This window comes from Bos mutus, chromosome 19, assembly GCF_027580195.1.
Source record: "Bos mutus isolate GX-2022 chromosome 19, NWIPB_WYAK_1.1, whole genome shotgun sequence".
Lineage (NCBI taxonomy): Eukaryota > Metazoa > Chordata > Mammalia > Artiodactyla > Bovidae > Bos > Bos mutus.
Window position 1 is genome coordinate 60590582 of NC_091635.1, and position 15204 is coordinate 60605785.

The following is a 15204-nucleotide window of genomic DNA, read 5'->3' on the forward strand; positions in this document are numbered from 1 at the left end:
ATCTATACCTGATTTCAAGATGATAAATAAGAGTAATAAAGTAAAATACAAAATGTGTCTTCAGTTTGATGAAACATTCATCTCATTAATTTATGAAAGAAAAGAATCATTCATTAGATAGAGTTACAATATTTCTTGATACAATACCTCTTGCCTATTTTTCAGAAGTCAAATTATGTTTAAATGGATTAGTATTGTTTTATCATTGTCTGAAATTTCTTCAATATTCCCTTAAAAAATAATCACTGGCATTACCATGGCAATGTAAATTGCTAAATGTTTTTTATAAAGTAACTTAACAAGTGCACTTATTTTGACCCTGATTTTGGTATACTGTCTCAAAGAAAAGTTCTTAAAGAGGGAGATCAGTGGACACTCTGGAACTGAAAAAAGATAATTGCAGTATTCAAACAACAAAATGGTCAATAGATAGGAACTCACTGGGAAATTATGGCATGTTTACTAAAATAAATATTATATGCACATTAAAAATAAGAATAGAGAAAATAACTCATGACACAATGTTTGGTGAAAGAAGCAGAAAACAAAATTATAGCTACACTTACACAGATTAGAGCTGATCTTTTTCTCCCCTTTCATTTGTATTTTACTATTGTTACTATTTTAGTTACATGGTTTTTAAAATCTAGAAACTATTTAACATTAAACTTATTTTAAAGTAAGAAAATGGCAACCCACTCCTTTATTCTTGCCCAGGAAATCTCATGGACAGAAGAGCCTGGCAGGCTGCACTACATGGGGTCACAAAATAGTTGGACACAATTTAGTGACTAAACAACAACAAATGTGAGGAGGAGTCTGAGGAGTGTGTATTCCTAACAAACTTGTGAATAGCATTTCTGAATGGTGCTTTACATCTTTCTCTCTTCCTAGATTTATTAAACAAATATTCACTAAAACTGTGCCCAATGAACCTGTTATATGAGTTGCATTATAGTAGACAAGGCACAACATTTGCACTTGAGATAGTTTTAATTTGCTTAAGGAGACAGGGATATAGGGAAATCACAGATTAGAAAAATGTGAAGAAATTGTTGCAGCCATGAGAAGACTAGGAAGACCTGAATCCTAGATGCCATCCTTGAACAGAAGAAGGGTGACAGACTGAAACTACAGGGAATCTGAATAAAGTGTGCGTGCATGCCAAGTCACTTCAGTCGTGTCCAACTCTTTGCAACCCTATGAACCATAGCCCACCAGGCTCCACTGTCCATGGGATTCCACTGTCCATACTGAAGTGGATTGCCATGGTCTCCTCCAGGGAATCTTCCTGACCCAGGAATCGAACCCACATCTTTTACGTTTCATGCATCGGCAGGCGGGTTCTTTACTACTAGCACCACCTGGAAAACCCAAATAAAGTGTGGACTTCAGCTAATAATAATTTTTCAACACTAGTTTATTAATTTTGATAAATGCAGTAATGAAGTATGTTAGTAATAACGGAGATGGGAATGCGATATATAGTATATGGGAACTCTGTACTATCTTTGTAATGTTTCTATAGTTCTGAAAGTTCAAAAACAAGGAGAGAGAGAGGGGAAGAAGAGAAGAAGGAAGAAGAGAGAGAAGTAAAATAGTTAAAAGAATGGCATGAGGCCACTATTTTCTCTATTTCTTTGTTTTTACCAACTTAAGTTGCCTTTCTTAATTTCATTTTGTATTTCCCTCCTTGGTTTAACTTCTAAATATTGAACATCTTAGAACTCTATTCTGTGTCCCTTTGGTCTCTCTCTACATATTTCCACTTTCTCCTTGGTGACCTCTTCTAAACCTATGGTTTTAAATATCATTTATATGTCAAAGAATCATAAATGTATGTCTTGTCTTGATCTCAGAACACCTTTTATATCCAACTGCCTACTTAACATCTCCCCATAATTTCTCACTAGCCTTCTCAAACAGAGGTCTTTACTCCATGTTTCAAAGCTACTCTTCCCTTAGTATCCCTTGTAATCTCAATAACTATCAACATCTAATCCCTCAGGCCAAAAATGGTAGAAGCTATCCTTGATCTATGGTCTTTAACTTCCTTCATTCAACTCATCAGCAAGTCTAATCACTCTTCCTCTAAAATATACAGAGAAATAAAATATGTATGTATTTTATATAATGTATGTATATATATATAGGAGTGTGTGTGTGTAGTCCATCCACTTCTATTTTCACTAATATTAAGCTAGTTGACTCTTGTAGGAAATGGCAACCTACTCCAGTATTCTTGTCTGGAAAATTCAATGGACAGAGGAGACTGATGGGCTACAGTTGCAAAGAGTCGAGTACAACTGAGTGGGCACGCACACACACAAACACACACATATGCACATGCTAGTTAAAATCACCATCTTCTTTCTCCTGGACTACCACTTAAATCATTGGGACTCATCTGGACCCTTTTTCCCCATATGTCAACTATGGTTCAAAAACAATGACCACTTTTATGTTTATGTTTCTGGGAAAAGCTATACCTACTTGCTTTCTCAGGATCTTTTAATCCCCCTAAAATGCTATAGAAAATGCTTTTCTGGAGGCCAGATCCTTTTTTTTATTTAAATGTTAGATTAACTATCAAAATCTCAAAAGCCATCATTATTATACCATCTAATGTGTCTTTTTGCATGCTAAGTAACTTCAGTCATGTCTGACACTTTGCGACCCTATGAACTGTAGCTCACCACACTCCTCTTGTCCCTAGGATTCTCCAGTCAAAAATACTGGAGTGGGTTGCCATTTCTTCATCTGGTGGATCTTCCCAACCCAAGGATTGAACCTGCATCTCCTGAGTCTCCTGCATTGGCAGGTGGATTCTTTACCACTAGTGCCACCTGGGAAGCCATTCTCACCTTCTTTAGTTGTACCAAAAAGTACTTTCCTCTATTAGTATTTTTATTATAGTTAAATTCAATTTGTTTGCTTTTATCTGTCTCCTTCCAGTAGAACATAAGTTCTTGGAAAATAGACACTTTGTATTCTTGATGCTTATAATTCTGCCTGATAGTCAAAGGTACTCACCAAATGTTTACTGAATTAATCAAAGTGACAAATAATGCTGAAGAAGCTGAAGATGAATGGTTATACGAAGACCTACAAGACCTTCTAGAACTAACACCAAAAAGATGTCCTTTTCATTATACAGGACTGGAATGAAAAAGTAGGAAGTCAAGAACTACCTGGAGTAACAGGCAAATTTGGCCTTGGAATGCAGAATGAAGCAGGGCAAAGCGTAACCGAGTTTTGCCAAGAGAATGCACTGGTCATAGCAAACACCCTCTTCCAACAATACTAGTGAAGACTCTACACACGTACATCACCAGATGGTCAATACCAAAATCAGATTGATTATAGTCTTTGCAGCCAAAGATGGAGAAATTCTATGAAGTCAGAAAAAAAAAAGAAAAAGAAAAAGAAAAGACCAGGAGCTGACTATAGCTCAGATCATGAACACCTTATTGCCAAATTCAGCCTTAAATTGAAGAAAGAAGGGAAAACCACTAGACCATTTGGGTATGACCTAAATCAAATCCCTAAAAATTATACAATGGAAGTGAGAAATAGACTCAAAGGATTAGTTCTGATAGAGTGCCTGAAGAACTATGGACGGAGGTTCGTGACATTGTACAGGAGGCAGGGATCAAGACCATCCCCAAGAAAAACAAATGCAAAAAGGTAAAATGGTTGTCTGAGGAGGCCTCACAAATAGCTGTGAAAAAAAGAGAAGTGAAAGGCAAATGAGAAAAGTAAAGATATACCGATCTGAAAGCAGAATTCCAAACAATAGCAAGGAGAGATAAGAAAGCCTTCATCAGTGATCAATGCAAAGAGACAGGAAAACAATAGAATGGGAAAGACTAGAGATCTCTTCAAGAAAATTAGAGATACCAAGGGAATATTTCATGAAAAGATAGGCAAAATAAAGAACAGAAATGGTATGACCCAACAGAAGCAGAATATACTAAGAAGAGGTGTCAAGAATAAATAGAACTATACAAAAAAGATTTTCATGACCCCGATAATTATGATGGTGTAATCATTCACCTCGACCCAGACACCCTAGAATGCAAAGTCAAGTGGGCCTTAGGAAGCATCACTATGAACAAAGCTAGTGGAGGTGATGGAATTCCAGTTGAGATATTTCAAACCCTAAAGGATGATGCTGAGAAAGTGCTGCACTCAATATGCCAGAAAATTTAGAAAACAACAGTGGCCACAGGACTGGAAAAGGTCAGTTTTCATTCCAATCCCAAAGAATGACAATGCCAAAGAATGCTCAAACTACCACACAATTGCAACTCTTCTCACGTGTTAGCAATGTAATACTCAAAATTCTCCAAGCCAGGCTTCAACAGTATGTGAACCGTTAACTTTGAGATGTTCAAGCTGGATTTAGAAAACAGAGGAACTAGAGATCAAAATCAAGCATATGTAGGATCATCGAAAAAGAAAGAGAGTTCCAGAAAAATATCTACTTCTGCTTTATTGACTATGCTAAAGCCTTTGACTGTGTGGATCACAATAAACTGGAAAATTCTGAAAGAGATGGAAATAACAGACCACCTGACCTGCCTCCTGAGAAAAATGTATTTAGGTCAGGAAGCAACAGTTAGATCTGGACATGGAGCATCAGATTGGTTCCAAATCGGTAAAGCAGTACCTCAAGGCTGTATATTTTCACCCTGCTTATTTAACGTGTATGCAGAGTACATCATGAGACATACTGGGCTGGATGAAGCAAAAGCTGGAATCAAGATTGCCGGGAGAAATATCAATAACCTCAGATATGCAGATGATACCACCCTTATGGCAGAAAACAAAGAGTAACTAAAGAGCCTATTGATGAAACTGAAAGAGGAGAATGAAAAAAGTTGGCTTAAAACTCAACATTCAGGAAACTTAAGATCATGGCATCTGGTCCCATCACTTCATGACAAATAGATGGGGAAACAGTGGAAACAATGAAAGACTTTATTTTTTTGAGCTTCAAAATCACTGGAGATGGTGACTGCAGCCATGAATTTAAAAAACACTTGCTCCTTGGAAGAAAAGTTATGACCAACCCAGACAGCATATTATAATGCAGAGACAGTACTTTGCCAACAAAGGTTCGTCTAGTCAAAGCTATAGTTTTTTCCAGTAGTCATGTATGGATGTGAGAGTTGGACTATAAAGAAAGTTTAGCACTGAGGAATTGATGCTTTTGAGCTGTGGTGTTGGAGAAGACTCTTGAGAGTCCCTTGGACTGCAAGGAGATCCAACCAGTCCCTCCTAAAGGAAATCCGTCCTGAATATTCATTGCAAGGACTAATGCTGACGCTGAAACTCCAATTCTTTGTCCATATAATGTGAAGAACTGACTCATTTGAAAAGACCCTGATGCTGGGAAAGATTGAAGGCAGGAGGAGAAGGGAATGACAGAGGATGAGATGGTTGGATGGCATCACCCACTCAATGGACATGAATTTGGGTAAACTCGGGGAGTTGGTAATGCACAGGGACCCCTGACATGCAGCAGTCCATGGGATTGTAAAGAATGAGACACGACTGAGCGACTGAACTGAACTGAACTAAACTGAACTGAATGTTCTGAAATTCAGGAAGATGAGGGATTATAGTCGGCGGGGCTGGGGCAGGGGGAAGGTACATCAATGATGTGGAGAAAAAAATAAATATGATATTTGTGGTATATTGGGAACAGCAGGTAGACAGAAATTTTGTAATGATTATAAGATCAGAATGAGTGGCCAATCCCAATGTAATGATTCTAGAATATCAGGTTCAGAATCAGTGATGTTAAGGACTTTCCTTTTCTTCATCTTCAACTCCAGGTACCTTTGAGCATTTTAACCATGATCTTATTTTAAGCCTTTTGCGTAAAAGTGATATAGGCTGCTCCACCACTTTTTTTAAACAAAATTCTTCATTTCTTAATGCAAAGTTTGATTTCAGCCCTGCTTGAGTCTGGGCCAAAATATAAGGTTACTCTAAATTATATCTTCTGTGGTTGGAACTGCCACAAGAAAGAGAATAAAATTGCAATAGGTTTTCCTTACTATAAAAAGAAGGACCTTGGCTATGTGTATTTCCTTATCTGGTAGTGATGACAGCTTTCATTGTCAACATAATTTTTTTGACTAATTACCTTGATTTTTCCCAGGGGCTTGTTGCACATCAAGTAAAGATCCCAACCCATAGCTAAAGAGAAGTGAGGAACACAGCAGAAGCTAAAACTGCTTTCTGTTCACATGTTTGCTCTGAGAAATTCTTAATCAGCTCTTTACCCACTGGAAGTCAGATGGAAGCAACCACAAGATGATTATTGAGGATATTCTTGTGAAAGGCACTTGGTCATGTCTGACTCTTTGCGACCTCATGGACTATACAGTCCATGGAATTCTCTGGGCCAGAATACTGGAGTGGGTAGCCTTTCCCTTCTACAGGGGATCTTCCCAACCCAAGGACTGAACCCAGATCTCCTGCCTTGAGGGCAGATTCTTTACCACCTGAGCCACCAGGGAAGCATTAAAATGGAAATGCGGTACTTCTCTTGTTTCCCTTGGCACTACAGGAGAATTTTAAATGAGTTGCCTTTTAAATGTACTGCCCTGTCTTTCCAAATTGCCCATTTAAATGGGAATTTAAGAACATATTATGTGAAAGCTTTGTTTTATTCAATTCTAATCTGTACCTATCATGTTTTGTAATTGATGTCATCCAATGGGCCCTGCTCAGGCTGACTGATTTTTGCAGGGTGAATTTGGATCATTCTCAATGCATGTCAAAGAAAGCTAACAAAAACTCTGCAGTTCCATCATAAGAGACTTGATTCAGATGGTCTGTCTTGCTGCCTGCTAAAATCTTATATAATGACACATCTTAATGGATGAGTTGCTGAAGAAACAATGAATGGAAATGGACAGAGAGCAGTGTTTTGCAATTCTCTTGATGTAACAGAGTCTTTCAGTATTGCTTTTGTCTGTTACAACATTTTTAATTATCCAGGGGCTTCCTTTTGCTTACTTTTAAATGACATTTCTTGAATTGATTCTTCAGTCAGACTGATAGGTCTTCCTTATATAGATGCATGTGTGTACATATGTGTAGGGGGCAGGTTAAAAAAAAAAAATAGGTGAGTTAGAGATAAGTGACGGGAAATTCAAATAAGCTTAAATACATCCTTACTATTTCTCTTCAGTAGAAATATTCTGAGTGTTTTTTTTTTTTAATAAAACTTTATGACAGTATCTTTACAGGTTAATAATTTGAAAATGAGGTGGAACGTTGCTGTTACATTCTATAGTTTGACTTTTGGATAGAAAATGATTATTTTATGTATAGTCACTCTTCTTTATTGGACAACCAGGATACAGTACTTCTCTGCTATCATCTTAGTCTCTTTTCTCCTTTGTTTTTTTCCTTTAGCTCAACAGAATTCACCAAAAATCCACGAAGGCTGGTGGGCATACAAGGAGGTGGTCCAGGGAAGCTTTGTCCCAGGTAAATGCACATTTATTCTTCTTACTTTATTTTTAGGAAAGTAATGAGTGAAATCTATTATTTCCAGGATTTTGCATTTGCTATATGGCATGGAATCTATTGTATAAGTCACCATAGTCTAATTTAGGTGCTAGATCAATACTGCCTTAAGAAAAAGTTTATTAAACGAGTGCCAATTTAACCAAGACTATGTTTTTTCGTCTGAGCTTATATCTTAAGGTTCTTCTATCTACAGATGGCTCTGTCAATGAGAGGGCAATGCAAGAGTCAGGGTTGAGGTTCTGTATGCTGAAATTTGGTTGAGAAAGAGCTTTTTTTTTTTTTTTTAATGTTAAGGAAACAGGAAGTCTGGCAAGGCTGATCATAGTAGTGGGGCTTATTGTGATGCACACTATCTCTGATGTTACTTTAGTAATATTCATGGTCAGGACTCAGGGCCAAATATCAGATAAAAATAATACTAAGTGGATGTTGTCAGCATGAGGGGAGAGAACTGAAGACAGGTTAGAGCCAGAAGCATGACATAACTTAAGTTTTGAAACAAGATGGAGGGTCCTTGTCTTCCCTTGCTACTCTTATCCTCTTCACAATCCTCAGTCTCCTGCTTCAAGACTTTCATAGGGAAAGAAGCAAGAAAAAAGAGCAAGAATGTTAAAGAGAAGGATGGAAGGGAAGGCACGTGAGATATTTCAAAGTATTTCTAACTGCTTATATATGAGAGGATAAGAAATAAAACTCTCAAATGGAGTCAGTATGGGGTTCCAAGTCAGGCACGGAAAATAGAGGACCTCAAGTGTCAGTTAAGGTTTTTGCAGTTGGTGGCAGGTGGGAAGAGTGGTGCCCCCAGGCGACCTGGTTCATTCTTGGCTGCTATGTCTTCTTTCCCTGTCCTTCTGTTTCAGGAAAGGGGACCCCTTCTAGGGCCCAAAACTGGGCTGTTGTCCAAACTCAGAAAAGAATTGTCTGAGGAGACATGTGCTGACAAAGCAAGAGATTTTATTGGGAAAGGGCACCCAGGTGGAGAGCAGTAGGGTAAGGTAACCTAGGAGAACTGCTCTGTCACATGGCTTGCAGGTTTTATGATGATGGGATTAGTTTCTGGGTGGTCTTTAGCCAATCATTCTGACTCAGAGTCCTTCCTGGTGGTGCACGCCTTGTTCAGCCAAGATGGATGCCAGAGAGAAGGATTCTGGGACGTGGTCGGATAGGTGGTGTCTCCTTTTGACCTTTCCCGAACTCTTCTGGTTGGTGGAGGCTTATTAGTTGCCTGTTCCTTACCAGGACCTCCTGTCGTAAAACAACTCATGCAAATGGTTACTATGGTCCCTGGCCAGGGTGGGCGGTTTCAATCAGCATGCTTCCCCTAACACTTCTGTAGACTTTCATTATATCAACTGCACAGAGCTAAGAGAGTGGTTAAACTCCTCTGAACCTCACTTTTCTCATTAGTATTGTGGGACATAAATTTCAATAAGAGGAAACCAGGCATGGTGAGGAAGAGTGAATGGCCCAGGGAAAAGGCAGCTGACTGCCAGTTAGTTTCATAAATTAGTATTATTGATAAATTTACTAGGGTACATTTATGTCTTGGTACAGTGGGCATAGAAACTAGGCTTGAATAATTCACCTGAAAATGATCATGTTTCTAATAACAGTCTTACAATAACTTGATTGACACAACTGTGTTCATATGACATGACAGAGATATATGACATTTTATACTTATGATTGGGGGCATCCCTTTCCAATGGCTAGAAGGCTTGCATGTATATATATATATATACACACATATATATATATATATATATATGTATATATATATTTTTTTGAGGAATCTGCTTCTGATATTCAGGATATCTAGAAAATTACATTTATACTGATATTCTTTATGCTTTGTAATTATTAAATTAGAGCAACAAAGGGTACTCGGCCAGGCTATAGGAAGTCTTGCTAAACTAGTAATATCTTCCCTACTGATGGAAATGCTCATAGATAATCCTGGGTAGGGTCTGAAAAATTTTACTTTTCTGCCCCATATTTTTGAAATTATTTACTTTTATTTTTTAATATATATGTTTTATTGAAGTATAGTTGACTTACAATGTTTCATGTGCACAGCAAGGTGATTCATTTATACATAATACACATATATTAATATTGAAATTATTTTCCATTATAGGTTATTGCAAGATATTGGCTACGTTTCCCTATGCTATACAGTAAACCCTTGTTGTTTGTTGCATATCTATTTTAATTAGAAATCTAGAATTGTATTCATAGTAAGTCAAACAAGGGGAGTCAAAATGTCATAAATGTTTTAGTTAGGCAAAAATTCATATGTTTTCTAAAATATATATATACACATGGATTTCATATTCATGTGTATATAAATATTATACACATATAATATATAAACAAAAGCTTTTCTACTATGCTTGATGAAGTTTTGAGAAGGAACATCAAAAAATAAAAAGAAGAGATGGAGAAATTGGAAAACATAAACTAAATGAAATGGGAGTACTGAATAATAAATAAAAAAAGTGAAACAAACTAGATAAAAGTAAAATATTATCATGTATTTCAGTTGTTTTTAAACATGGCTGCTCCTTAGAAACGTATCTGGAGCTCTGGAGAAAATAAAATACCTGGGCATTATTATTTTAAAAAAATATTCATGCAGCACAGAATATGTCAGAAAAGGATAGAAAATTAATAAATACCTGGAAGGTAGGGAGGAAGCATGCCAGCACACATATTATCCGCACATTACCTATAAAAAATGAGTTTCAGAAAAACAAAGAATTCAACTAAAAGTAACATGACAAGTGGTTGACCTAAAATTTGAACCTATATCTGTCTAGACTTGAAAATCCTTGTGAAGAGACACTGATGTATAGAACAGTCTTATGGACTCTGTTGCAGAGGGAGAGGGTGGGAAGATTTGGGAGAATGGCATTGAAACATGTATAATATCATGTATGAAACGAGTTGCCAGTCCAGGTTCGATGCACGATACTGGATGCTTGGGGCTAGTGCACTGGGACGACCCAGAGGGATGGTATGGGGAGGGAGGAGGGAGGAGGGTTTAGGATGGGGGAACGCATGTATACTTGTGGCGGATTCATTTTGATATTTGGCAAAACTAATACAATTTGTAAAGTTTAAAAATAAAATAAAATTAAAAAAAATGTTCATGATAATTCTGATATGCATCTGGATTTTAAAAAGTGATTACAGGTTTTTCTATTAAATCTTAGTTTTGGTGATATAGATTAATTTATTTTTCTGTTGACCAATCATGATACAATGGTGATAAGTGAGTAATAGTTACATAGTCAAAATAGTAAGAGATGTTTATGAGGTTTCACAATCAATAGCAGGAAAAATAGATAATTACAATTGCAAGTAATAATGGAAACATGATTAACCTAACTATAAGATAATTACTTACAATTTGGGGAGTCAAGCTGAGTGACATGGTAAGTGGAAATGCATACATGCACATATTTTCATCTGCCCAGCCAGTCTATGTCTTTTGGTTGGTGCATTTAATCCATTTACAGTTAAGGCAGTTTTCCATATGTATGATCCTATTACCATTTTCTTTATTTTTTTGGATTTCTTTTGTGTAGATATTTTCCTTCTCTTGTGTTTCCTGCCTAGAGAAATTCTTTTAGCATTTGTTGTAAAGTTGGTTTGTTGGTGCTGAACTCTCTTAACTTTTGCTTGTCTAGAAAGCTTTTGATTTCTCCATCAAATCTGAATAAGAGTCTTGCTGGGTAGCATATTCTTAGTTGTAGGTTCTTCCCTTTCATCACTTTAAATATGTCGTGCCATTCCCTTCTGGCTTGTAGAGTTTCTGCTAAGAAATCAGCTGATAGCCTGATGGAGTTCCCTTGTATATTTTTTGTCCTTTTTCCCTTTGTGCTTTTAATATTTTATATTTGTCTCTAATTTTCATCAGTTTGACTGCCGTGGTCTTGGTTTATTCTTCTTCCGGTTTATCCAGCCTGGGACTCCTATGCTTCCTGGACTTGATTAATTATTTCCTTTTCCATGTTAGGGAAGAGTTCAGCTGTTATCTCTTCAAATATTTTCTCAGGTCCTATCTCTCTCTCTTCTCCTCTTGAGACCCCTAAAATGCAAATGTTGTTGTGTTTAATGTTGTTCCAGATGTTCTCTTATGATGTCTTCATTTCTTTTCATTCTTTTTTCTATATTCTGTTCTGTGGTAGTGATTTCCACCATTCTGTCCTCCAGGTCACTTATTCAACCTTCTGCCTCTGACATTCTGCTATGGATTCCTTCTAATGTCCTATTCATCTCTGTTTATTTGTTCTTTAGTTTTTCTAGGTCTTTGGTAAACATTTCTTGCACCTTGTCCATTGTTTCCCTGAGATCCTGGATTATCTTCACTATCATTATTCTGAATTACTTTTTTTTTGGAAGGTTGCCTATCTCCACTTCATTTAGTTGTTTTTCTGGAGTTTTATCTTGTCCCTTCAATTGGGACATAACTTTCTGCTTTTTCATAATAACTGACTTTCTGTAATATGGTTTTTATTTTAACCACTGTGGGACTGTGGTTCTCCTTGCTTTATCTGTCTCCCCTCTGATCAAGGAGGCTAAGAGCCTTGTGTAAGCTTCCTGATGGGAGGGACTGGCAGTGGGAAAAACTGGATCTTACTCTGGTGGCCAGGGCGATGCTCAGTAAATCCAACTATCTGTTGATAGGTGGGATTGTTCTCCCTCCCTGCTAGTTGTTTGGCTTGAGATCTTTTAGCCCTGAGGTCTAATGGCTTTATGGTAGTGTTAGTTGCAACTCCCAAGAGGGCTTACACCAAGGGGGAGCTTCCCAGCCTGCTGCTGCCAGTGCCTCTGTCCCTATGGTGAGTCCCTGCCTACCCACATCCCAACAAGAGACCCTCCAATACCAGCAGGTAGTTTTGGTTCAGTCTGCTGGGGAGTCATTGCTTCTTTCCTCTGATTCTTGGTGCATGCAAGATTTTATTTGTGTCCTCCAAGAGTGGGTCTCTGTTTACTCAGTCCTGTGGAAGTCCTATAATCAGATTCCCCTGGTCTTCAAGGTCAGATTCCCTGGGGATTCCCAGACTCTTTGTCAGATCCCCAGGCTGGGGAGCCTGATGTGGGGTTCTCAACTTTCAAAACAGTGGGAGAACTTCATTGGTATTATTGTTCTCCAGTTTGTGAGTCACCTACCTGGCAGGTATGGGGTTTGATTTTATCATGATTGTACTTCTCCTACCATCTTGCTGCAGCTTCTTCTTTGTCTTTGGATACGGGGTATATTTTTTTGGTGGGTTTCAGCATCACACTGTCGATGGTTCCTCAAAAGCTAGTTTCAATTTTGTTGCTCTCTCAGAAGAAGTTGAATGTGCATCCTTCTACTCCACCATCTTGAACCACACCCCTATGCTCCATATTTAAAAAGTAAATAAAACTACTTATTTGTTTGCATTGGGTCTTAGTTGCAACACTTGAGATCTTCATTGTATCATGTGGGATCTTTAATTGTGGCACACGGACTCTAGCTGTGGCACTCAGGTTCATTAATTGTGGCATGGGCACAGGGGCTATGTAGTTCTGGCAAACTGGCTTCAGAGTGCATGGGCTCAATAATTGCAACACACAGACTTAGTTGTTGTGTGGCATGTGGGATCTCAGCTTTGTGACCAGGGATCAAAACTATGTCTCCTGCATTGCAAGGCAGATTCTTAACCATTGTATACCAAGGTAGACCCCCTGTCCCAGTCTTTTTTTTTTCCCTCTGTTTACACATTCTTTCTTTACATGTACATAAGTCCCTGTTTTGAGTTGATGCTTTTTAGAGGACCACAGGAGAAGTTTTATCTTTTCTTCATGCATTGATTTAAAAGAACTAAGGTTCCCTCATTTCCAGTTTTAAAATGAGTTAATATATATAAAACCTGCTACGTAGGAAGCAGTAAGATGTGGAGTTATAAGCATGGACTCTGGAGTTGGACAGACCTGGAGTTTAATCTGGGTTCTATGTCTTCTTTCTGGAAGAAGTGTCAGCAAGTTGCCTACCAACTCTCAGTCCCCTGGGTTCTTCATCTGTTATAATAGAAATAAGGGCCAAATCATTCTCACAATGTTTTGTGAGGATTAAATTATATAATGTAGGTAAAATGTCTGGTGCATGCAGTGAGTCAGTACCAGTCAGTTACTGTTGGCCTTATTATCATTATTTTACCTAACAACATAATTGGATATTTAATACTTCTCTGTTTGAGAAAGTATATGCTGAAAAATATGCTGAAAAATGTAATCGTGCAAGTGAGGGTCTCTTGTGATGTTAGAACATGTAAGGTGCTTAGTAAATATTCCTTGAATTTGTAAGCTCAAAGTGTCTTTGATGACAGTGGTCATCGAAGAGGTAACTTCATCATCCTCTAGATTTAAGAGTCCCAAAGTGCTTTGGCTTCTTGGTAGACTGGTATCCAATGACCTCATTTTCTAAACTTTTCAGTTCAGTTCAGATGCTCAATCGTGTCTGACTCTTTGCGACCTCATTGAGTGCAGCACGCTAGGTTTCCCTGTCCCATTACCAGCTCCTGGAGTTTGCTCAAACTCATGTCAATTGAGTTGACAATACCTTCAACCATCTCATCCTCTGTCGCCCCCTTCTTCTCCTGCCTTCAGTCTTTCCCAGTAACAGGTCTTTTGCATCAGGTGGCCAAAGTATTGGAGTTTCAGCTTGAGCATCAGTCCTTCCAGTGAATATTCAGGACTGGTTTCCTTTAGGATTGATTCTTTTAATCTTTTTGTAGCCTAAAGGATTCTCAAGAGCCTTCTCCAACACCACAGTTCAAAAGCACCAATTCTTCAGTGCTCAGCTTTCTTTATAGTCCAACTGTCACATCTATACATGACTACTGGGAAAACCATAGCTTTGATTAGATGGACCTTTGTCGGCAAAGTAATGTCTCTGCTTTTTAATATGCTGTCTAGGTTGGGCATAGCTTTTCTTCCAAGGAGCAAGCATATTTTAGTTTCATGGCTGCCTTCACCATCTGCAGTGATTTTGGAGCCAGAGAATATAGAGTCTGTCACTGTTTCCATTGTTTCCCATCTTTTTGCCATGAAATGATGGGACTGGATGCTATGATGGTTGTTTGCATCATAAGATTTATATATATATATATATATATATATATATATATATATATATATAGTTCTTCTGTTTAAAATATTTTAAACTTTTGGGAACTTCAAATCTCTTTAAAAAGATAAGAGTTATGAGAATTTATGAATTAAGTAATTGGACCTGAGGCTCTAACATTTGACAGACTCCGGACTACCCACTTTATCTGAATTGGTGCTTTGGTCCATGGTCCCTTTTTCTCTTATTATCATTATTGAATACAAGCTTAAGAGTGTTCTTTACTTTGCTGCTGGGACTTTTTTTTTTTTTTAGGTTATCAATGTGTAAAAGAAAATAGACACTCATATGACTGGATTATTTGAAAAAAAATTTATTGTCCCATGAATTTTTACAAATGTCCAGAAATAATTATCAGTTGACATAATAGTGTAAATCTGTGACTTTAATGAAGCTTGTGGTAGATAAAAATACTTGATTTCTGCGGCAATGGCCAAAATAAGGTTGATTTAGCATTGGAATATCCCATCTTTCCCAGTTCAACAGTA

At 37.6% G+C, this 15204-nt stretch overlaps 1 protein-coding gene across 1 annotated transcript in view; it reads left to right on the forward strand.

Annotated features, from left to right (window-relative positions):
* Nucleotides 1-15204, forward strand: part of CA10 (carbonic anhydrase 10) — an 837221-nt gene that overhangs the window by 128169 nt on the left and 693848 nt on the right. Inside the window, exon 3 of the mRNA XM_070388901.1 lies at nt 7438-7512. Within this exon, the coding sequence (XP_070245002.1) occupies nt 7438-7512 (75 nt within the window). The remainder of the gene's footprint in view (nt 1-7437; nt 7513-15204) is intronic.